Below are 25,466 nucleotides of genomic sequence, written 5' to 3' on the forward strand. Positions count from 1 at the left end.
TTAATGTGATGCTGTGTGGATGATCCTCATCATCGAGGAACTTTATGACAGGATGTTGATGATTATTGTGACTGCAGCTGGCACATCTCACATCAGACACGGACACGTGTACAGACATGACGACATGTATCAATCCATCAGCCTTTAAAATAAGTGCCGAGAAAGACACCAGGGAGTGGGCCTCCTACCACTGCTGCCTTGTCAGTAAGAGCCAACACTATAGTAAATGTCACATTTTAGTTGGCTTGTTATAAGCCACTCTTGGCAGCATTGTGCTTTGGTATCCCAGGGTACACTACCAGTGAGAGAGAACTTCAGTTTTTTTCAGTTGTATAATGGAAATTAAAAAAAATCTGTTTAGGAGCCACGTTTAAGTGTTTTTATTTCCCGCATCTGATAGAGGCAAATCTTTTCATTGTTTTCCTTTTTAATTATCACAAAGTAAACTTAACCTGTAAAAATTCTACCTAGTGCGACTTCAGGATTAAGGGAAGTAAAAGCAATTGTTTAATTTTCTGCATATTTTTGGATGTTTACTTTCCTAAAAATCAATGCAACCACAGGGACAAGATAGACTGAGGAAATGCACCATGGTCACGCTGTCTCCCCCCCCCCCCCCCCCCCCCCGCCGTTTTGTCTCTTCTCATCTCCCTCCTTTCCTCCCTTCCTAACTCCAAAACTCCAGATGAGTCTCTCTCCTCCTCACCCTTTCCCGGAACATCAACCACCATAAATGGATTCAGTGCCTTTCAGATGTTATCTGTTGTCAGACGCCTCATTTTAAACATCTCGCCGCCAACAACAACAGCAGCAGAGGCACCATGATGGTGTACAGCTTTAGATGCAGGGTGTGCATCTTACAGAACAGGGCAGCTTTTAATGGACATGTATCCATTTTCAAGTAATAGATACATTTCCAGTAAATGAAGAGAATTGGATGATGAGAGGAAGGGCGGCGACTAATGATTCTTTTCATTATTAATCTCTTGATTTTTTTGATTAGTCGACTACTCTTAAGAATATCTGAAAATGTAGAAACATGCAAAGGTGATGCCTTCAGATTATTTTTTTTTTGTCCGAAACAGTCTGAATTATAAAACGTTTCTATAACAGAAAAGGGCAGTTTCAGACTTAGAACCATTTAAGTACAGCAAACTGGAATTGCTCTGGGCAGCATGTGAACAGAGACATACTGACATGCTGTGCCTTTATAGAGCTTAACTATGTCTGATAATTTTGTTACTAAAATGAATCTATTCCTTTTATTTTAATAGCTTTGTACATTTAAGAAAAATGCAATTGACAAAAAAAGCTAACAGAATATAATATGTTGACAGCTTGTAGAGCCGCAGGTTTGCCGGCACTCCAGTTGGGGCTTTTGGGTTGGCATGGCATGACTCCTGCTGTGAGAGAGAGCTCTGTTGAGGGTTACACGACAGACAAAATGCAGCAACTGAAGTGGAAAAAGCACTCACTTTTTGAAATCGGGCCAATGACCCCAAAATCACCCGCGTTTGCAGTGCACTAGTGGATGTCATTAGTTGTGTGACACTCTGGTTCACTCATGCCACATTATTGCTTTTGCACAGTTAATGCAAAGTTAATGTCTGCTGGATTCATTTAAAATGTGCCAATGTTTAGGTGCATTTGTGCTTCTCACAAACACCTCAGCTATAACATTTACATCCTTGACCCTCCATGTTAAATATTTTACCACCTCACTCTACATCTCAACTGGCTCAGATGTCCCTCATCACATTCCTGGACTGAGTTATTAAGTGTTCTCTATCTGAGGGACTCTTGTGTCTAACCTGTTGACTTTGACTGCTCCCTTTAGCATCCGAGGCAGCCTGTGACAGCCGGGAAACCCCATTGGCTGATTGAGGTAACTGCTGCATGACATCACCATCTTGGGTCATTATGCTGCACAAGGAAAAGGCATCAAAGGCAAATGAGATGCTTTGGGTGGCTTCACAAATATACTGGGAGTCATTGCTTTGCCAACGGTCTGTAGAAAGAAAACACTTTGTCGGGTTTTCTCTGTCTCTCTCAGCAGCCCTTACCTTCTCCTTTCTTTTATTTTCATTGCATCTGTCTTGTTTCCGCCTTTGTTACTTCTCTTCCATCTCTTTTTCACTCCATTCTGCCCCTCTCTTTCTTGCACACACACTTAAGACACACTTAAAGACGCAAATCCTCTTCCCTGCACCTGGCTTCTACAATAGAGTGCTGATCAAAGGCATCCGTCTTTACATGCCTGCCCTGATAGTTCCATAATGGTCCCATAACGTGAACATTCAGCTCCATTGTTTATGCCATTAGTCACACAGGCTTATGGAAAATTACTGCAAGGCTATATTGAAAAGCCATCAGCAGTGGCAGCAGTAATGCTGCAGCAACACTGTGCCAAGATGCTATCTATCACACGTGCGTGTTTCCTCTTCTGTCTGCATACAAAGCTGTTATGAAACGGCAATCTGTTAGCACGCTGGAGTGTAATGAAGGTGTTCTTGACATGAGATAGCATTTATCATAGCAGAACATGTGTTGGCTGTTCATGACACAGCATAAATATTATATCAAAATGTACAGTATTTTAAGTCATAATACAGTATGTCTGTAACAGGCCCGTGGATGTGGTGGCAAATATTGACATTGCATAACATGCCACAACTGATGAAACGGTATAGTGCAGAAAAATCTTCTGTTTATCCAAGGAGAATAATCATTTTTTAAATTTTGCATAGCTGTCACATATAAGCAGATCATTTGCCAATGGGCAAGAGTTTTCAAGGCAATATATAATTTAAACGTCTATATGCTGAAGCCCAATTAGTTTGTTAAAAGCTTGAAATAACAAAACAGTGTCGACTGTAGAGATGTGGCGGTCACTCATATGCTCAAGGTAAAGACAGTATATTTAAAAATAATGTCATTTCAACCAGCAGCTCACTTCACAGGTCATTCTCCCTCTGTGGTTGAAGTGATAGCGAAAATGTGTTTTTGTTATGAATGAAAAACTGTTAATTCTTTTACCTCCATGTACAATAACACCAATGGACGGTTCCATGTAGGCCCAAAAATGACGTCAAACCCTGTGACATCCCGTCGCACGTGAGCCATGTAACCGTAATGCTTAGATTATAAGCTCTCAGTGAATCTGAAAAAAACTATTCGGCCATCTGTGACGCTGTGTTGGTGGCAGGTGAGCGTGTAGGTGGGCTGATACGCGTTGCTATGCCTGAACAGTTGCCAGGGTAGCAACTTGTCAATCACAAGTTAGCCACGCCCTAAATCATACCCTACTTTATTGTTTATTTAACTATAAATGGGACTAAGTTATGTACTTTAAAGAACCTTTTCTCAAGAATTTCCGTTGTATGCTTCTTCTTCACTATATTTCAGATATAAACCGAATTTAACAAATTAACGTTTACTTATAAAACATAATGATCTTCTGAGATAGAATTGATTAAATAATCCAACATTATAAACAGTGGTTAAAAGTACATTAAAAACAAGCATATCTGTTATTGTATCAGTAATAGTTATAATATAAAATATAACATGAGCAAAGCAATTTAATACTCAGAAATAGATCTATTTCATAATGAGATTTTGATACTTTACAATACTTATGTACTTTTCTCAAATAAATAAATCAAGTAGTAAAGACCGTTATTTATACTTTAGTACTTTTGCGTTGTCGTATTGCTTCTTTTACTTCTAAATACCTCTTCTACCACTGCTTTAGGTGCATAATAGCATGGGATTATTAACCTAAAAGGGAATCATTACAAGAGTTACATAACTTGTATCATTATTTGCACGATAGGATAGCTGCAGTGATTAATGGTTGCAGCGGGCTTGGTGCTGTTTCTGTGTTCTGTAGTGGCCTTTTGGTGACACATACGAGTCAATCAGAGAGGGCCGTTCTACCGCAGAACAGGCCCTCTAGCTTAATTAAAGTGATGTTTCAAGCTGCCACCTGGCCCACACACACACACACACAGTATACAGTTACATAGACCATACTGGAGTCTTTACACATTATGAACTCAAAAATAAAAAAAAACACAAGCCATATGGCACCCTTTACACAAACATCTCAGATGAACACACTCACTGCACACACACCACTACACATTCCCACATAAGTATACTTACACACTTGCGCACGCATACGCGCAGTGACATGGAGCAGCTGCTGGTGTAAGTGCTCGGGGTTGGATGAAGTTATAAATGGTTACTAGTGGGTTGTGGAGCGAGCCACATAGTGTTTGACTGTCCAAAATGGAAAGGACGCTAGAAAGAGGGCAGCTGATCAGTTTTGGACAGCGAGTGAGAAGTGGGACTGCATGCGTGTTTGTGCGTGTCAGTGGATTGTTCCTGTACATACTATAGTCATCATGTGTCAGTGATGCATGTTGGCAGTTGAAGGGGTGTATGCAGGCACAGACACAATATATAAGGATGACATTTACACATGCTGCTTTGTGTTTGTTTGCTCTGACACACATCCACCTATAGACACAGACGGGCCTGCCTTCCCTCTCTCTCTCTCTCTCTCTCTCTGTCTCTGTCTCTCTCTCTCTCTCTCTGTCACTCGCTTACTCTATCACACACATGCACACCTGCCTTTCCTCTCTTCCTCCATGCTGTGCCAGTCTCAGCTCCGTTGATCGCACAGGTATTTGATATTCATGGTCTATCAGCATGGAGCTACAGTGAGACGCGTCAGAAAGAGTGAGCGAAGAGAGACGGGGTGGAGCGACAAGGGGGGAAGGGAGGGGTGACAAATAGAACGGAGGGCAGCAGAAAAGAGGAGGTAGAGAGTGGTGGCAAGATGAAAGAAGAGGGTTTAGAGCTTCAAGATTTATCTTGGTTGAAACAAAGGATTGTAGCTCAAAACATGACCAAAAGGACGCAAAAGTAGGCGGGCAAGTGTGTCCACATACTTTTGGTCACATAGTTTAAATGGCAAGAAGAGAGAGAGAACGGTGAGGAGGAAGATATGGGAAAGGGGGGTGGCGGGTGGTAAATGTAGTGATAGAAGGTAAGGGAGGAATAGGGAGAGAGTCAGAGTCTGACTAAAAAGAGATTTGTGCTACAGTAGGCAGCCAACAATGCTCTCCACGCCTGGCTTCCCTCGACCAATTACACCCTTCACTGCCTCCTTCCCTCTCTCTCTCTTTCTTTGCCCTTTTTTAAAAAGTTCCCCTCAAGCGACTTTTCTAGATGCCATCAAATTGACAGGTTTGTTCGGCCAAAGCTGAGCTCGCCGCCGACCCGCTAATCATTTCAGGGACTGCAGTGGAGGAGAGGTGTGTGTGTGTGTGTGTGTGGGGGAGAAGAAAGTGGGAAAGAGGGCGGCTTTGAATACTGTTAATGCAAAAGATCGACTCTGACTCCGTAGAATACAAAGAAGAGTCGTGGCTCTGAGGATGCGAGACATACATTAGATGTGCACAGTGGGAGAGGTTCAGGTGCAGAAGGAAAGGTGAGAGAAAGAAGTGCTGCGAGGGGAAGCGACAGAAAGCGGTGGGTGGGAGGTACAAAGACGAAAAGTGAAAAGAGATGTGAGAATTGGACTAACCAGCTAAATCTGGAAATGCTGTTTACATGTGAAAACAATGTGCATCCCCAATAGCATAGTAGTAGGAAAGACTTATATCAGATCAGTCTCCTCCTGCTTTTAAAACCGCGATTGTCATGATTTAGATGCTCTTATCTACTTATTTTTCTGTTTTTGTTGTCAGACAACTGAACAAGCAGATGATGATAATTTGACATTGGATTATAGCCGCTACCTGTTAACCAGACAAACAGTATTTTCTGTACTGCTGCACTGTGAAATCACCAAGTTGTCTTCAGCAGACTTTGTGTTTACCGTGACCACACGAGACCAGATTTGTCTTTTCTGCAGACCGTTTTGAAAAAGCACAGTTTTCTTGTGACCGGTTTACTGCTTTAAACACGGAGAGAAAAAAACGATGGCTCCTCAAATTTAGCTGGTTTAGTGCAGGCACACTCTCCTCTCATACAAATGCGATGATGAAGAAAGGAAAAGGATATGGAGAGATGTGGAAGCGAGAGAGACAAAATTAGGGTTAGAAAGGGGAGGCAGCAAAGGGGGGGGGGGGGATGAGCAGAGGGAGATAGTTTTTAAGAAAAAGCGAAAGAAAGTGGAGTGCAGAATAAAGAGACGGGTGAAAAGGGGTGGATGGTTGAGAGAGGGAGGGAGAGATACAGACATACAGTAAGAGAGGTGGCAGTGTCTGTCTTCTTTTGTGTTCCACATGGATTAATCCTTTTCTGTCAGCCTTTCATTCACACCCGCTCGCCCGCTCACTCTGTCATTGTCATGCTCGCGCTCTCTCAGTCTTTTCACCCTTTTATTTTCGGCTCCTCGCCTTTTCACCCTCGCTCCAGTTGCCTCCGTCCCTCCTCTCGAGCCCATCACTCCTCTCCCTCCCCTCACCTTCTTTCAACTCGTCTGACTGTACTTTGAGGGGTTTTTTTTCCCTCAGTTTTTTTGCCAGTGTTATTTATTTTCACCCACTCTTTTGTGTTTCCTCGTATTTTAGTTGCATATTGAAGTCATCCTGGATCCATCTGAATTTTTTAAAGCAGTAAATTGGAGTAAAGCTTAAGTATAGAACTATTTTTTTATTGAAAGATTGACTACTTTTGTGTCACATTATTGTTAGTGGTATTTAACTTTTCCATAAGTTGGCACAGTTGCTGATGAGGGAGTAATGGTAAAACGTTTGGTACTGTAGGTGATTTCTAACTGCTAACTACCTTAAATGTGATGTGACTAGCTAGCTCACCACTATCTTGTCGTCTTGTGTTTCTTTCTTGTGGAAGCCATCTTTGGCCGAGCTTAAGTAATACAGCTGACCCCTAAGGATACAGATGTCAGCGCTGCACTTTAGCTTCTTGAGCTAAAATCATGTGAGCTTCAAAGACTGTAGAGATGAGCTGCTTCACAGTTTTTAGATAACAGCTTAAAATGGTGATGTGATGTGGTATGATAAAGGTTTAGCTTGAAGATTTTGATTAATGCTTTCTATCTGCTGTCTGCCACGCTATCAAGCTAATTGCTAAGTCTGTAAATTACATGATGCAACCAAGTGGCAAACTCTGGGGCAGAAAAATGAAGCAAGCGCCAAAAACTGTAGTTCATCGAATGGCCACTTGAGGCTGGCTCTAAAAGGGAGTCGTCTTCCATACACCGCCGTGTCAAAAAGCCTGAATTTACATCAGAAACAAACATGTTTACTGCCTGGTACAAAAACTAATTTCCATGTTCATGACAACCAGTTGCATCATGCAGTTTCCATAGCTAAGGGTAAAGCGATTTGAGTGACAGGTGGGTGCCCTCTCAGGAGACTAGCAGCTACGCGGTTCCGCAACCAGGCTTCAATCGGCCTGCCTCGGCCCCACATCTTTTTCGAGTAGCTAGTGTCTGGCAGTACCAAGATGGTGATGGCCAGAGCCCACTCAGCTTCAAAACGGCGTGGGTGACGTCACATACACGACCCATTTTTTGTAACGTCTATGGATGCAGCCAGCTTGTCTGAGCACTTTCTTGGTCTTTTTTAACAGCAAAAGACTGTTTCAGTTGTTGCAGTTTAATTGAAAATGACCAACTATACTTTTGAACTATACTTTCAGTAAAACATCACAGGTGTAAATAATGTAATCTGCAGAGTATGAGATTTATGTTAGTCTTTCAAGTTTAAAAACATAGTTAGCTCTGTTAATGGCATTATTCATATTGAAATGCCTGATATTACTTAATAGATCCATAGATAGATTGCAACCTTGAAATGACATCACATCTGCTTTACTTTACAATTGTAATAATTAATTTGTTTTGTAATTTCTTATTATGACCATTTCATTGTCACTTTTTAATTAGCCTTAAATTCACTTCCCGGCAGAATTAATTGGACTGGAATAATTACATTCCTGTTGTCTTATGTGTTATTATTTCTCAGCACTTATGTTATGTTGGGTTTTTTATTTTATCTCAAAGGTATTCCAGGTAGCATTTATTTTTCTTTCTCACATGCTTACACCCTGACAGTGCTCCTCAGGCTTGCTTTTCCTCTATCTTCCTTCTGTTCCCTCCCTTTCCTTCTTACTCCATGCATCCTTGTTTCGCCCTTCTCCTCCTCCTTCTGTCTCTCCCCCCACCTCCTTCCCCACTTTGACTCGCCCTCCATCCCTCTGTCTCTCCCCTCCATTCCACCCAGAGCAATTCCATCTCTCTCTTAGCAAACAAAGGGAGCTAATGACATGCTGACACCGAGCCCGATGATTGAATTCATTAGGCGTGCACAATAATTGCCAGGCGTGAGCGTGCACGCACCCATCTATTCAGAGGACAGCTGTCAAATAACAACCGAGAGAGAATAGCTTTTTATTGTTGAGCTGGAAGAGAGAGTGAGAATGAATGTAGAGAAAGAGTGAGAGAAGCACCTGTTGTGGAGGGGAAGAGAGAGAGCGAGCACTCAGCATGTCAATTAGGCTGCTGTGTTCATGCAGGGTTACTGAGAAGTTTACTGCCAGTTTGACGCACTTGGCATCACGATCCAGGTGCATGGCATGTCGAATTTATTCTTTAGGTAGTGTTTGTGCTTCTGTCTGAATCCTTTTTTCAAAACTCTGAGTTTTAGTGCTTTGAAGTGAGGACATATTAAGTGTGTTTGATTTGATTAGAAGATTAGAATTAGGTTTCACTTTGTTGAGTGCTGAAATAAGTTTAGGACTGTGTTATGTTATAGCCATTGACAATTGTTTGCCGACTTGGGATGAAAACAATGGCACATTTATTATAAAAAGAGAATTAACCACCTCTGTGACAGTTGTTCATATTTTCAATTTGTGTTTCATTAAAGCATTACAGTATATACAGCGTTGGTCCAAAATCAGGCTTTAGATTTAATTCACCAGGACTGCACAATAATAAGAAAAAGATAAAATAATAAATTATTTGATGGATTTTAGAATATGAAATACTGTCTGCACTATAATTATTTCAAACAAGTAGATAGTGGTAATAATTTTCAAATAATTTTCAATTTAAAGAGGTGGTATTATGTTTTTTGGCTTTTTTCCCTCACCTTTATTGCATTATATACCTTTTTTGTGCATGTAATAGGTTTTCAAAGTGAAAAAGCCCAAAGTGAGTTCCCATCTCCCACAGAAAACTCTGCTCTGAACTGCCTGAAACAGCTCGCTTGTAATCCAGCCGTTTCCCTTTCATCCTTGTGACATCACAGGGATGAAAACTAAATGCGCCTCATAACGCTTGTCAAGCGGCTACTCCGACACGCCCTCAAAAACAAGAGAGGAAAAACAGTGAGCTGCAGCACATTAATAACTCACCACTCTGAAACTCTTGCTCCAGTCCATGTTGCCTACAGCTGAACCGAAGCTGATTGGCTAGTAGTCCTTAAATAGGAACTGTGCATGCACAACTCCCAACAAAGATCATGTAGAGGCAAGATGAATCACTCCATAGCAATTTGCAGTATGACAAAAAATATGGTGTTTTTTGAAAATTAAACCATGTAAACCTGTTCTGGTATAACCCCTAAATAGGATTTTGAACCCGAAAATGAGCAGAATACCACCTCTTTAAACACCATCACAATCACTAATAATATCATGTAACCGGCAAATAAAAATGTGCTGACAGATGTACAAACATGGAACACTTGCATGGGCTGGATCCTAAAGGTTTTGAAGAACCCCCTACATGCTTTAGTATTGATGAACCAGAGCATGGTGCCTTGATTATACAAGTCTCTGCCTGCTTATACTAAATACCTGATTTACCAGTTAGGAGTGCTGGTCTGTTTAACACTAATATATCTGATGTAGCTAATGAGCTTGCACTCTTGATTTACCTCCCTGCTATCTGCCTGCAATGCAATTTATATACATTAACCTCAAGAGGCCAAATGAATGTCCTTTTAACTTTGGCCCTTTGGCTAACCCGCAGAGACAAAGTGCAAGGATGGCGAGGCTGAAGGGGCCTATGTGTGATTGTTTTACAATGGAATAAACTCAGAAATAGTTTTGCTTTGTATAGTTAAATATGCATTCTGGTGTATGTTTTTTGAAACTGTATTTCAATGACTATGCAGATGTAGTTCTGCTGTTGATGCTGGTCGAGTTACTGATTATGGTATTTATTTTGATTTAAGGCACATCAGGCTTGTTTTGTTTGAAGAATTTTTGAAGTCTAGACTCTAAATCTATGTCACTCCTTCTTTGTTCCCCTTCTTACAGAAGACAGAGGAGGACGACTTGGTCCTGACTCCAGACGGGACCAGAGAGTTCCTGACCTTTGAGATCCCCCTCAGTGACTCAGGTTCAGCTGGGTTGGGTGTGAGTGTCAAAGGTAATCGCTCCAAGGAGAACCACGCTGACCTGGGCATCTTCGTCAAATCGATTATTAATGGAGGGGCAGCCTGCAAGGTACGATACCTTCTGTTGGAATTAAAAGGGGTTTCAGTGGACATTTAAAAGAAAGGATTAAACGATCAGCCTTTATTTGTCTCACAGGTGAGAAATGTTCAACATTACAACAGCAAGTGGATAGCACGGAGTAAAGTGATATTAAACATAATACTAAATAATTAAAAACTATATTTTTACACATATAAAACAAATTATATGTGTAAAAAATTTAATTGAAACAGTGCAAGTGACTTTATGCATTTTGGTATGCTTATCCTGGAGACTTTAAAAAGATAAAAACAAATTCCAATGCAAAGTGACGTTGTGCATAGATTTCACTCAGTCTCTGAGTTGAGGTTACTGTAAACTGCTTAACAGTGCTGATTATAAAGTTTCACAGCTGCAGGAAGAAAAGATCTTCTGAATCTCTCCTTCACACAGCGAAGAGTTATCAGCCTGCCACTGAAGGAGCTGCTCAGTGATGATAGTGACTCATGAAGGGTGTGGAACGAGGTCTCCAACATGGATGAAAGCTCGAGCGAGCATCCCAGGACAGAACTGGCCTTCTTAATCAGTCTGTTAAGTCTGTCGTTGTGATGCTGTTACTCCAGCATACCACACCAAAGAAGATGGTTAGCTGTTAGCTAGCAGCTGTAGGGACGGTGATATAATTCCAGGAATCTGTATGTAATATAAATTAGTGAATAGTTTCTCTTAAATCGAGTGATTTAACCTCTTGTCTGGCTGCAGTAATGCAAAGTGTAAACCAGGGTGGGGTCAGGACATTGTGACTGGGTGTAGTTAAAGGTGCAACAATACACACTTCTGAAGCTTCCAAGCAGAGAAGTCAGCCCTGCTGTTCAGTTACTTGTTAAATAGACTATATATGGTCTACCAACAAACATTTTTTTTCTTGTTTATTTTCATTTTTATAGCCACAGTTATTTAAAATATAAATACTCTAACCCCATGTGCAGTACCTACCTTTATTGTGAGCTGCTGCTCTCACCTGTTCAAGATAAACCCAGAACCTGCACACGCAGACACACACACACACTTAAAAGGTCATAGAAGACATTATATATTACTTTCTAATATTTGCAAACAATCTGTTAGAAAGAGACAGAATAGAGGGAAGTCATTCAACAAACTGGATACATCAGTCTCAGTTTTTTACCTCATGATTTGAAATCCTTCTGTATACCCTTGGCAGGGAAACTGAAGTAAAAAGACTTTTCTGTTCCTCAGCAACTATGAAGAAAAGCAGTGCCCTGTTTTCTGTTGCTATCTGTGGTGATTTGCTGCAGTTAGTTTCAATAGTCTTTCAACTTGATTGTTTTTCATTCCAACATACTTGTGTTGACAGAATGTAATAGTTGACTTAAAATCACACTTCTTTGTTAGAGATTAGATCATGTGAGCGAGACTGTTAGTCTGATTAGAAAAGGATTGTAATTAAATGGGAGATATGACCGTTTTTCATTGATCAGAGCATTCAGTATTTGGTAGATGGAAAAATACAATCTCCACTTTTTCTGTGCTAGTAAGAGTTTAAACATGAAACCATAACTGATAACTGACCGTGATTTCTTGTCCGCCGATAGGACGGGCGGCTTCGAGTGAATGACCAGTTGATAGCTGTCAATGGAGAGTCGCTATTGGGCAAAACCAACCATGACGCCATGGAGACGCTGCGCAAATCCATGTCAACGGAAGGCAACAAACGTGGGATGATCCAGCTCATTGTGGCCAGACGAGTGGCCAAAGGAAATCAGGTATGGAACAAGATGAAAGATGGATTGGATTAAGACAAGGGTGTGTGGCTGTCATTTTTGGCAATGGCAACTGTTTTTAGTTGAGTAGGGACAACATGATGGATATATATCTGATAAGGATAAAGTTGGTGACAAATATCAAATACAATGAATGCAATATATCAACATTAGTCAGATTTCTACAGTACTCTATTTTTTTTTTTTGATCACCTAAACTCTAATGTCTTGGAGTTGGAGGCTGCATGATCAAAAAACTATTTTGCAGACAATTAGCACTGCCAAACTGACTGCTAATGTTGGCTAGCCTAACTCCATAGCAAAGCTGTGTCAAAACTTAACAATAAGTAAAACATTGATTGATGTAAATAAAACCCAAGTTGAACTAATTTTTTAGTACTGTTGTAACTTCTTAATCAAATTGTGGTCTTATTTTGAACGAGGTTAGTATGGGAGTTTTGTCCATGTAAACATAATGATTTATTCTTTAATTTACCCTGACTGAGCACACATGACCTTTAGCAGCAGCAGCCTGCCTCACACTTGAGTTTCACATGTTCACACTTCAGAGTCGCACATTACAGCTGCATTACTACAGTGTTGACTGTTGACCCCTAAGCAATTCCAGTGGAAAAATTGGGGAGTAAACACACTACACAAGGACATATCAACATTTGTCATTGAGTAAATGGGGAAATGTTTTCATTCACAGTTGCTGCTCAGATTTTTCTTGACCAGAAGTTTTCTTTTTCAGCCTGCAAGGCTTGTGACCATTTAATAGACACCTTTACTAGTATGGTCATCACAGATGGGATATTGATAACTTTGCTCAAATGATAAAAAATGTGTCTTGTTTGTGATACTTTTTCAGATCAAAGTGGTTGTAATTATAGTGTCTGTGTCTTTTCCTGATTTTAAAAAAACAAATAAGCCTGAACTCATCGGACGCTGTTGTCCTAAATAACGAAACTTGTGTGGACATGGTATCATTAGGCACCACTTCAGTAAGACCCTTTCTGTGATAAATATACAATACAACCCTAAAGCAAGCCATTGGGGATTACCCTACTGAGCAGCAATGAACTGTTTTTAATGAAATTAAAGTAAGCATTTAAGTCATTGTAGTTTGCTAACCCGTTCCCGCACGGGCTCACCACCCTGAGGGGAAAAAACCCCAAAAAACATTGCTGCGAACAGAGCTTCTCAACTTTTTTCCACCCCTCAATGTCATGTTTTTACATTCTCTGTACACCTTGGCCTGTCGCCTGCTTGAAAGCCGAGGCTGAGTCTATGTGCACCACTGCTGTGTGTCTGTGTACGTGCGAGCATGTCTGTGTGCATGTGTACGCCTCTGGCACTGCCTGGCTTCCCTGCTCTCCTTTTCCAACCTGGTGTGTCAAAAGTTTTGATTTCCCCTCGGCCCGTCTGGTAATTGAAAGCAGAGGCTAAGCCTGGAGGTGTGTTTTGTGTTTGTGTGTCTCTGCGTACGCACACGTCTTTGTGTCTGCGCACGTATGTGTATATGAGTGTGTAGTCTGTGCTTTTGTACATCCTGCTTATGCATGTATGCATTTATTTTCAAGGATCTTTCTGTGTGTTCGTTTGCAAACAGATACCCTGTGTGTATGTGTGCAGTGCGGTCGTGCAAAGGCAGTGAGGCTTCACAGACAGCATGGTGGATGAATAAAACTCTAGCACTGGGAGTCAGTCTTTGCTTCACATGCAGAGCTGGAGGCATGGCCTGAGGCTGTCCAAGTGTCTGACTATTTATAAGAAATAGTGTCCAAGTCACTCAGAGAGAAGGAAAGCAACAATTTAATACACTCAAAGAGACTGATTTAGAAAGTCCCTATAGAGTCACTTTAATACCAAATAACCTGCGGTCCATCAAATATCAGTTCAAATCAAATACCTAATGACGATAGGATGAAAACTGTTGCTGAGTTTGACGTACTGTCATTCTCATACTGACATATTGGAACAAATAATCCTTTATTTACTTTGTCCATCCCTTGACAACCAATCTCAAATCAATCTCAAATGTTTGCCGTTGCATAAATCACAAGCCCAACTGCTCTCGTTCCTTCCCGCATCCCAACAGAAACACAGCGAACCCAGAGCAGCTGACTTCCTCATCACCGCTGGCACCTGATGGGATCAAGACTGTCCCGGAGCTCGATTATCAACCTGAATATGCAATGAGCTGCAGTGTGATTTGTCGATGCGCCTTCAGTATGGCAAATCCCCTCGGCTGTTACTGAGGCTTTTCACCTCGGGCCCTCAGCCGACCCAATTCATTAACCATCTCATTTAAAGTCAGGAGCAGCCGCATGCCAACGGTCGCCGCGCCACATGGTGACCTTAGAAATTAGTTTGTTTCCGTGAAAGATTTGTGGTATCCCTGTGTATAGGTTTGATTGGTTGTGTTAGCTGTGATCCAAGCCATTTCATTTGTCCAGTAATTAAGTGAAAATAACTTTCACCAGCAGTTGATTATAAAATCCTATGAAATCTGATCCCATTTATATTAGTGAGTAAGCTAGAAGCTGAACCCCGAATTGCCCCGGAATTGTGGCTGTTCCGCCAGTGTATGAATGTGTGTGAATGTTAGTTTCCATTTGAGCACTTAGACAGTGTATGAATGTGTGTGTGACTGGGGAATGCAGATGTAGGGTAAAAGCGCTTTGAGTGGTCGAAAAGACTAGAAAGCTATACAAATACAGAGCATTTACATTTGTACCTTACAGGAGTATTTCCATTTTACCCTACTTTATACTTCTACTCCACTACATATTAGAAAGTAATGTTATACTTTATACACCACTTTATACATGTATGTGAACTTTACAGTGCGCAATTTTACATCCAAAACAGATCATTATCTGCATGGGTAGAATGACACAGACCCCCCCCCCCCCAACGATTTCATTGATTTTTGTTTTTTTTTTCCTAAATTGTAGGCCTATTAAAATATATTCTTGTCTTGTTGTCATGGCCCCAATCTTGTGCAATATTACATCTCATTGTTGAGGGGCGTCTGACCGATTTTGGTGGGCCACCTGAGCCAAAAATGCCAGGGCTGATTTTTTTGTTCCTGTCCAGCCCTGGTAGAGTGTAAGCAGGCAGGTAGGTAGACAAGCTGCTAGGCCAGCATTTCAAGTCTGGAGATTTAAACAAGCCGCCTTGTAGTCTGAAATCCACTTTACATTACACTTCACACAGCTAGCAGAGTTGGGCACGTATATTCTCCTGTAAACTGGACTTGTTTGTTTACCTCAGAATCTGGTCGGCTGTGGTTATTGGGGTACCAAACCATTTAGTGAACTGAGAGGATCATCGTGCAAAGACCTTCTGCCAAAATCGAATCTAAGCCTAGCTAGTTATAGTCATTGATCGGGATAATTTAGCTCCAGTTTTAACTGGAGTGTGATAGTATTTCCCTAGTTATGTGAGCCAGCAATGATGGTTGTGTTTATGGCAAGAGCCGTCATCACCTTCAGCAATAAATGCAGAAACAATAGCAAATCAATACAGTCAACTATCCAATGGACAAACAACGGGTGCAAAGACACACACGCACCTTCTCAGGCCGTGGATGGGTGACAGGGCCGGCAAATGGTCTATTTGTCCAGCAAACAAGAATGTCATCATAGGTCCTGAGGGAAATGTCAAGATGCTCGTAAGCTAAACATCCCGCATGGGAGAACACTAGCTCGCTAACAGCCTGTGGTTTAACTGCCTATTGGAAATCCATGCTCACTTATCCTGGTTATCACACTTCTAGCATTAGCATGGATAGCTGCCCTCGTGTTTGTCCATTACTGTTGAGCAAATGTTGGCATGACTAGTTCCTTTCTGGATCATGTTCCAGTTTGGACTGTGCTGTATCTTAGACAAGATGTGCAGTGTGTTAATTAATGACTAGTACAAAGGATTATTAAGTCTTTATCAACACAAAGGCCTGTGCCTTCTCAACGCGCTTCACAAATGGTTCAACTGGTCTCTCTGGCCTCTGCTTCTTACAGGCTTCAGAAGTCTGTAAAATCTACACAGGTTTAGGAGCATAATCGGAGAGAATAAACCGTAGAGTATACAGCCAAAGAAGGAGCGATCAACCTTCTTATTTACTTCTTTTTTACTTTACTTTTATTTAATAATTATTCTATCACCTCCTCTCCTCAATTAGGAGGCACCAGGGAGCCCGCTGGGACCTCAGACTTTGAACACCTCTCTGGATGATCACGAGCGCCGAATCTCCCACTCTTTGTACGGTGGCCTGGAGGGCCTCGATGACAACTTGATGCCACGGCAAGGCATGATGCCTCGCACAATAGGTAAGACTGACACATCAGTTCTGTCTCTTTGGCTTGTTGTGTTGCTCCAGTTGTTACTGATTATAGCGTTTACTCCCTGGTTGAGGTTTATGTGCATTCTGAGGTGGATCTCAGTCTGATGCCTTTGCTGTGTTCCAATGCTAAGACCGGTATTGTTGACTTGGTGAATATCGGTAAGGATTCCAAACAATTATACATACGCTGCCATTTAAGAATTGTACTATGTGGTAGCGTTTACATGTCCCTTCTGTTAGTGTTAAGTGTGTTTTCCTGGTAGATTCTATAGACTAATCTGCCAGGTTTTGTCAACACAGAATATCTGCTAATTGTGCCATCTGGTCTAAGTTCCTGTCAAGACTGGGTGGCTTCTAATGTCTCGGAAAATGTCAGGGAGAGAGAGACAGAGATGGAAAAAATCTCCTGGACAATTTGTTGCCACAGACACCCTGCAAGTGATTGATTGTTTTTTTGGGGGGTGTTGGTTTTATGGGTGTATTCATGAGTGAGAGCTCTGCACACATCTGTACAGGAATGCATGTGTGTAGCGCTTGAAAGATTGATGGACGTCAAAGAAATTCTTCTGTACACCAGATGGTGAAACTGCTCAGCTCGCCTGTGTAAAGTTAATTCAAGTACAAAATGACCCAACTGCCTTTGTACCTTTTGTCTTCTGCAGTTGTTTATTTACTTTGCATTTTTTGAAAAGACCAAAATTATCCATGTGATTTAAGGGATACTAAAATAACACCTGAATTATTATGTATAGTCAGTCCAGAAAAAAACATTCACAAAATACCTTAAATGTAAATTAAGGTAAGAGGAAGAGTTGGCACCAACTTTTAATCTTATTTTTAATTATCTCCTCCTACCAACTTTACCTCATTAATCAATGCAACATAATGTGAAAGTGTGAACTCTGTTTTCCTTTCATGCAAATTGGTTGACATTGAAACTGTTGTTAGTGTAAACAAAAAAAAAAAACAAAGTTGTGAGTTATGACTGACAGAGGAAGTGTTAATGGGTGAAGTTCCAGGAGGCTGCCACTGTAGCTGGGTTCATCCATGCTTAACAAACAATGAGGGCTTATAATGAGCGTACAGGGTCGGAAGTGAAAGCACAAGGCAGATATGCAGAAGATACAGCAGTTGTCTGCTCAACGGTGGCAAACAAGATCATTGTCTCTAAACCGACCAGGCGAGCTGATGTCTGTATCTACAGCCCCAGTGCTTTTATAACAGCACGAGTTGATCAAAGTGCTGTATAAAGTCAGCAAATACATGAAATCATTACGAACCAGCATGGTGCTGCCAGTATATGGACATATCCAGCCGTGCAGTAGGAACAGCAGCTGAAAGCTGGAGAATAAAAGTGAATTTTGAACTGTGGCTTGAAAACGCCATTTGCAGATTAATAGAAAGGAGAAGGGCAAATAAGAACATTTATGTTACATCAGTATTTTAAGCTGATCAACTTAATAGTTTTGAATCAGAACTTTCAGTATTTGGATCACGTAGCTCGTGAAAAATAAGGTGTACCAAAATTAGAAGGCTACATCTGGTATTTATTTAATTTAATTTCATGGATCAGGACGAAAAACATTTGATCGGGACATCCCTAACAAAAACGGTAGTCCCGTGTTGTAATTATCTGTAGTAAAAGACAAAAAATAAGAATTTGGGAATAAACATGCAGTGCTGGTACATGTATTTTTTCTTTAAGCCAATGAAGAGGACAGAATTAGAATAAAATTGTAAAATTTCCAGCAAAAGATAAGAAAAAGATCAAAACACACACACATACAGTAGGACTGAAGAAGGATAAAGTGAAGGACAAAACAGGAAGGACTAAAGAAATATCAGAATAAATACAAAGTTGTTATTGGCATTTGTCCCTCTGCCCCCAATCTCCTCTTAAATAAAATGAAATGTTGTCCAAAATGTGGAGCAGTATACGATCCTCAACCTTAACAAGAACGGGAAGGATTATACAACATAGAGGGGCTCCCTTTGAATGACCTCATGTCAGTGCTGTCACAGTGTTTAGCGACATCCAAACCTCATCCTCTGAGGATTTAAAAAAACACTGTGTGTGCCCCCTGACCCATCAAATACCCTGAGTTTTTGTGTTTTCGCCTCAAATCGACAAGACTAAGCATGGGAATTAGATGTCAGGGTGCCTAGAGTGGCCTGTTTCTTCTAATATCTCACCTAACCTCAACAAGATGGGACACCAGAGGCAGGAAACCTCCGAGCTTAGCCTCTGGAGGGATGTGCACTGTATAATTACTAACTATCACAGACACATGAGACATTTCCTTGCTCATTAAAAACTTAATCAGCCTGGTGGGGTGTTTTGTCTGACCACCCAAGGGGGAATTTTAACCCTAATTTGTCATATAAAATATTTTGGATCCTCTTCCTCCATGTTGTTTCAGAATCAGTCCAAATCAAGTGGGTAGTAAAACTTCCCATGTGCTTGGCCTGACCTCGAGATATGAAAGCAGGACATTCTTTGAGAACATTACTCTGTAGTTTTGTGTCATAGTGATATTGGAGATGTAGCGGAAGGATTAAAGCTTTATTTGAACTGTTTAATTTGCCACTCTGTGTTCAGCATGGAGGATAGAGGCCAGCAGGCTTAGGGGTGGAGCTGGTCAACTCTGCTTGATGCCACGGGCTCTTTTTAAAATACAATCTGGCAAGTTTTAAAAATGCACTGCCATTTTTATTTGCACAATATGTGTACAGCATACCACACCCTCTATCTTTATACCGTCTTCCATGACGGACAGGCATGCAATAGACGTACACAGTAGACAAACGTAAAATTACAACACTGACAAAATTATAGATAGTTTATAATGACAGACAAGCCAAAGGATCTGTAACTTTTAACTTGTGTGGACCAGAATCACCGTAGGTGAATGCACAAGCTAATTTATTGTTGCCACTTGTAGTTCTTTCATGTGGATTAACATAAATGTGGTGATTGACAGTTGTGTCATGACTACTTTAAATACTGTGGAATGGTCTGGAAAAGCAGACTCCCAGCTCTCCGCTGCTGCAGTGCAACTGCTCAGAAGCCAACAGTAGAAGACTGTAGATGCACTTGGCAGCTCCCAGATGTGAACGTGTGTGAATACAAACCAGAGCTTTGCGTGCTCAGCAAACCTCCCTTGAATAAATAAAATTGTGTGTGTGTGACTGCTGGGGGTCTTTCACAGTTGCTTGGAATAATTCTGTTTTCTCATCGGAAGGGTGCCACAATGCATAAATCTTGCAGTAGGCTTTCCTAGAAGACAACATCATTCACATTCAGAACATATCAGCTAGCGTTTTGGCCCGTGCACACTGTTAGATCACTTGCTGGCTTTCTGCACTCTGAAGATCCCAGGGATAAGAGAGCAACTTAATTATTCCTTCAGGCCAATAGCTTTCAAGGCCCAGCACCCCTGGCAATAACCTTCTTACTAATTATGCAAATTGACCGAGACAAGACAAAATGAAAAGAGGGGGAAAAAAACTCCTGCATGTCTTTCACCCCGTGTTATTTTCACCTCTTGCTATCTCCATTTTCATCTACAAAATCTTTTCTACAACCCTTCTTCCCTCCTGGCCATTGCCACTGTTACCCCCAAGTGTTCTGTAGTTTTGCACAAAAGGCATCTAATAGTAATAGCCTCTCAGAGAATCCCAAAAGAAATGCCACCTATTGTTCCACTGCAGCTCAGTCAGAAATTATTACAGCCACTGGGAAAGATAATGTGTGTTTATTGGTTTGATTCTCAGGTGATGGGTGTGCGCTCCGTCCACATGGCAGTGCTATTGTTGCCGGCGGATGGCTGCCCTCGGGTTCTGGCACTGAAACAAAGAGGCTTTTTTCCTCTTTTTTTTACCAGGCTAGTGAGTTGACAGATTCATTGGTTTTCTACTCAGTAGCTGCCAGTTGATTGTATTGCAGTGATTCAAACTGTGACATTGATGGGATTCTCAGTGTCGTGCATTGGACTGCTTAGGGAAATGGGATTAAGTGGTTCTGCGAGTGCACGTGCGTGTGTTTGTGTATGTGTGTATAAGAAGTGCGCGTATGTGTGTGGTCTGAGAGAGAAAAGTGGGCATGCTGTGCTAGAGGACTCACCCGGACTTCCAAATTCACAGCAAATAACAAACACACACAGCAGGAGGGGGCTGAAGTAGCACACACGCACGCGCACACACACTGAAACCACTGTAACAGTTGTAGTTAATGCAGTAAGGGCGTGCTCCCACACACTTTTGCAGCTACTGTCCAACACACTGATTTACAAACATACGGACCCATTCTTGCATACTTTTATTAGTTCATTTTTAGAAATAGAATGTCGATACTTTTCTCTGTTGTCATCTTCAAAAAGAATGCCTGCCAGCAAAAAAGTCCATCCGTGGCAGAATTTATTCTCCCTACCTTCAAAGCCTGGCTGTCCTGCAAAACTTTCTGTTCAAGTTCACTTCATTTATTATTATCCCAAGTGGGAAACTTGACTTGCAGTCAGGGCACAAGATAAAACATTCAAGGATATCAGAATAAACAGCACAAATACACAAAAGATACACACACAAAAATAAAATAAAATAAAATGTAACCAGTACATACAATACACTATAAATAGGCGCACATTACAAACCTAAAACAATCTCTAAATATGATGTTACCCGAGACGATTTAGCAAGGTTACTGCACAGGGTACAAAGGTCTTTTTGCTCCTATTGCACTTGAATCGTGGAACTCTAAATCTATGACCTGAGGGAAGAGTTACAAACTCAGATTGAAGAGGTTGATTTTTGCAGAAGAACCTGCTGGTAAAAGATAGCGGTCAGGGGAGTCTGTGAGACACTTCCAATATTGTTTAGGTGGTTTTTGTCCCTAATGTTCAGGTTTCCATACCACGCAATCATAGAAAAAGTAGGAACAGATTCAATAAAGCACTTATGAAACTAACACATAATTGTCTTAGTCAACATCGAAAACATTTAACCTCCTCAGGAAATGGCCAAAAAAGTGTCCTGAAGTACAAGGTGCCAGTGCGCAGGGACATGGCCAAGCTCAGGAGGGCTGAAACACAACTGCTTTAGGGAAAGTTGATGGTGAACAGGTGAAGAAAACTGACAGACGCCATAGATGGAAGGCTCATGGCAGTTACTGAAAAGAAGGCCAACAATGTTATTTAATTGGCATTTAGTGTTGTTACACTTGCTCTAAAACTTGAGAATAAACAAGTAATTTGATCATAATTGTTTTGGTAATTTAGTTGCCTAATAATTCTGGACACTAATAGTTTCCTTATAACTTGCACACTAGTGTATATTTTCCTGAACAAGACAAGTCACTTTTCCTTAGTTAAACATTCAGGTTTGAGGTTTAGCTATATTTTAGATTTACTGAGAAAATTGTTTGTTCAACATTAAAATGAATCCTGAGGAATACAAGTTGCCGAATAATTGTTCACGTGTGAAAATGTCTTCTAGTGCAAATACAACACTACTAATTTAAAAGTACATTTCTGTGCTAGAAATCAATGAGATTATTTCATCAGTGGTAGCCACATTACTATAGTATTTTTTTCCAGAACAGGGTTTTAAAAAAGTCCAAGGTACATTTAGGAGTTAATTTCAATAGAGTTTGACCTTGTTGCTTCTTATTATTTAAGGAAAGTTACAGTGAAAGAACAGTGACTTTTTCAATAACCTTTACACACACGCATGCCCACAAACTCAGGCTGTCACGCCACCTAGACCCCCCTTTCCTTCTCTATTCATCTCCATTTACATCAGGTCATTCACCCACGCTGGCTGGAAGCAGCAGCACCCAGTAACACATTGGTCCCCTTGGTGCTCGGTTTTGAGAAACCAACAGCAGGCCTGGCTCAGACCTCCAGGTCTCAGTCTTTAAAGCCCAAACACTTTCTAAAGACAAAAACCGTCTCCCTAAGCTCAGCACACAAGGCTTTTATGAAGCATGGAAGCTGCCCTTCTTTTGATGGCGAGGAGACCCCCCCCGCTCCCAATATCAAAATACAGATTAAAGACAAAGTCATGCGCTGCATATCAATGGGAGTTTTTAAGCCTTGCTTTTCAGAGGAGGAGAAAGGGGACTATTTATTTTTTTCGCCTCAGCACAGGCACAAGTTTTTATCTTTATTTGCGAGGGCACAGCTTGAATTAATCATAGTGTTTTGACATAGGAACACCATTGTGCCTGCTGCCAAACTCTACTTGGTATAAGCTGATTAGCCAGGAGCAGTTTCACTCTGCTTTTAAACTTCAAAATATGTTTTGTGTTTTAAAAAGTTACCCTGTATTTTAATTTTTTTCTAGTTGGCCCATTAAACATTTACTGCAGTCTTAACCTTGATACAGCAGTCTGTTGTCGCAAATAAATGCGTTCCTGAGGGTGTTGTGCAGAGAGCTGGGGAAGTGACCAGCTTTTTCTAAGCTTATACCCAGGTAGATGATATAGTTTTTCTATTATCCTCCTGGGAGCTGAAAGAAATAAGCGTTATTTTGTCAGACCATAGTCTACTATAAAACTGTTCAATCTGTAAATAACTAATTTTATGCATATGTAGATGCACATTGCACATCATTCAACAGTAATTATAGTCCTTGTGTAGAGTAATCAGCAGCTGTGGGGGGATTCATTATTGATGAAGCAAATTAAAATGCACCTCTTAGATACACCAAATGTGATTTTATTAAGCTTGCACCTCGTTTTTTCTTCCGCTCTGTGTGTAGACTGGATGCTTTATGCACAGATGCTGAAGCATTGTGCTGTTGCGGTAGGCTAGTTCTGTTTTACTCCAGACACACTGTACAGAGTTGTTGTTTTCTTTTAGCTTGAAATGATCCCATACTTTGGACACTTGGACACACAGAAATAAACTTTAAATGTGGAACTGGAGCTAGGTGATTAGCTTAGTGTAAAGACTAGAAGCAGAAACCGATAGCTTTTGTCCAAAGTTCAAAAATACATCTACCAATACCTGAGGGTGTGGTGGTGTGGTTTTGCAGTGAGATTGGTGCTGCCATGAAGTTGCCAGGCAACCAGAACACACAAGTGCTGGGCAGATGGAAAAACAGTTTTTATAAAGAAATGGCTTCACCATGAATGTATGCATCTCCCTCTAAAATCATACGTTGAGCCGTGGAAAGGACCGGGCTAGCTGTGTCTTTTATGTCCAAAAACCTTTTTGATTTGCACAGAAAATCTGTGCACAAAAGACACATGCCGTTTATATCCTGAAAAATATAAATAATTATTAATTTAATAAATAAAATATTTTTATTAAATTCACCTTGGCTTGTTTTGTTTGTTTTCCCGATATTTTTAATATTTGATAATGACAGTTGGTTTATTTTTTCAAATCATTTGTTCCCACAGCACATAAATCCAATCAACTGTTGCTTTTAGGTGTGTGGGGACAATTTCATACTATAGGACGAGCAAGAGAGGGACTTTTACCAATAGAGAGACTCAGAATGTAACATCCTCAGCCTCCTTTGTGTTCTGGTCAGTTGAATCTATTCTAATTGCATCTGTATCGGTCCTTTTGTCTCTAGAATAATGGACTTCCCACATGATTGTTTTGCACCAGACAAAACTAGACTTGAGAAAGACGCCCTTTGCTCTTTGATTCTGAAGGACTAACACAAGAACATTAACCATTTGTTGTCTCTACATTATAGAGGGGTCACGTGGCAGCGTACAGAGTAGGAGGAACAGGATAACTCATTAAAGAAACACATGATAGACACAGTTGACTGTCTATGGATAAATGAAAAGATTAAAAGAATTTTTAAAAATGTCTCCTCCAGGAAACTATCAGCTCTCACCGACCGTCAACATGCCGCAGGATGACACTGTGATCATAGAGGATGACCGGCAGCCCCTCTTCCCACCCCACCTCTCTGACCAGTCATCATCCAGCTCCCACGACGATGTGGCTTTCACTGCTGATGTGACGCCGCCGTGGGCCAAAGAGCTGCCCAGTCAGATTGAAAGGTAGGCAAAACTTTTATTCCTACCTCAGAGCCTTATGTACCTCCTTTACCATCAGCTTGTCAAACATAATGCAATTTTTCAATGCAGTTAGTATTTTAAGATAAATTTTTATTTCATTGCTGTTTGAACCGTAGCACCACTGTTGACTTCAACCGGAGACGTTTTATAGACACACCACTCAATCACTTCCTCAATACAACTCTATGGGGAAAGCCCGTAACGGCAAAGATGGCGGTTATCCCCTCCCGCTAGAAAGCCAATCGTCTGCTTTTAACAGCCAAAGCAGGAAACGTATTTCAGCCAATCGTGGGGTTCCACTGACGTAAGGGTCTCTCCCCATTCATTCAGATAGGAGCCTGGTCTTTTTAGTCCGAAATAGCTGCCCGGAGGCGTTGCCAAGATGGCGGCCAAGTGGCATGACTTGCCTATTAGGATTTTGCTTCAACTCAACACTCACACACTTTGTTTTTGCCTCGCAATGAGATTTTACATTTCGTTTTTGCTTTTTCCTCTTTGTCGGTCTCCCTTTAGTTGTTTTCTTTCGCCGCCTCTCATTATTTATTTGCCGTTCTTACCCGCTCCTTTACTTTCTTTTAATCTAAAGCTCTGTCTTTCTCCTTTCTTTCAGTATTACACACTCCTCTCAATTCTACCTTCATTGCCCCCAACTATACTGTCTTACCATCATTTGTTTCTTGCCGCCGCCTCTTATTGCCCGGCCCTCCTTTTACTTTTTTAACCACTTTTTCAACTCTTCTAATTCTTTCCTAGATTCCCTCCATCTCTTGTTCACCTTCTTTGAACTGCGTGAGTTCAAAGAAGAGAGGTTCTTTAAAGTTTCTTG

General features: G+C 41.0%; 1 protein-coding gene across 9 annotated transcripts in view; it reads left to right on the forward strand.

Moving 5' to 3' along the window:
- pard3ab (par-3 family cell polarity regulator alpha, b) overlaps positions 1-25,466 on the forward strand; it is a 235,541-nt gene that overhangs the window by 129,203 nt on the left and 80,872 nt on the right. For 5 of the 9 annotated variants that reach the window (XM_038717308.1, XM_038717312.1, XM_038717305.1 and 2 more), the window contains 5 exons: positions 1,838-1,885; positions 10,309-10,497; positions 12,084-12,254; positions 16,438-16,585; positions 24,436-24,622. In XM_038717308.1, coding sequence (XP_038573236.1) covers positions 1,838-1,885; positions 10,309-10,497; positions 12,084-12,254; positions 16,438-16,585; positions 24,436-24,622 — 743 coding nt within the window. The remainder of the gene's footprint in view (positions 1-1,837; positions 1,886-10,308; positions 10,498-12,083; positions 12,255-16,437; positions 16,586-24,435; positions 24,623-25,466) is intronic. The other 4 variants (XM_038717307.1, XM_038717314.1, XM_038717309.1 and 1 more) reach the window with 1 other exon arrangement.

The sequence above is a fragment of the Micropterus salmoides genome, unplaced genomic scaffold (assembly GCF_014851395.1).
Source record: "Micropterus salmoides isolate LMB-PRFRI ecotype aquatic unplaced genomic scaffold, ASM1485139v1 Ms_hic_scaffold_14, whole genome shotgun sequence".
Classification (NCBI taxonomy): Eukaryota; Metazoa; Chordata; class Actinopteri; order Centrarchiformes; family Centrarchidae; genus Micropterus; species Micropterus salmoides.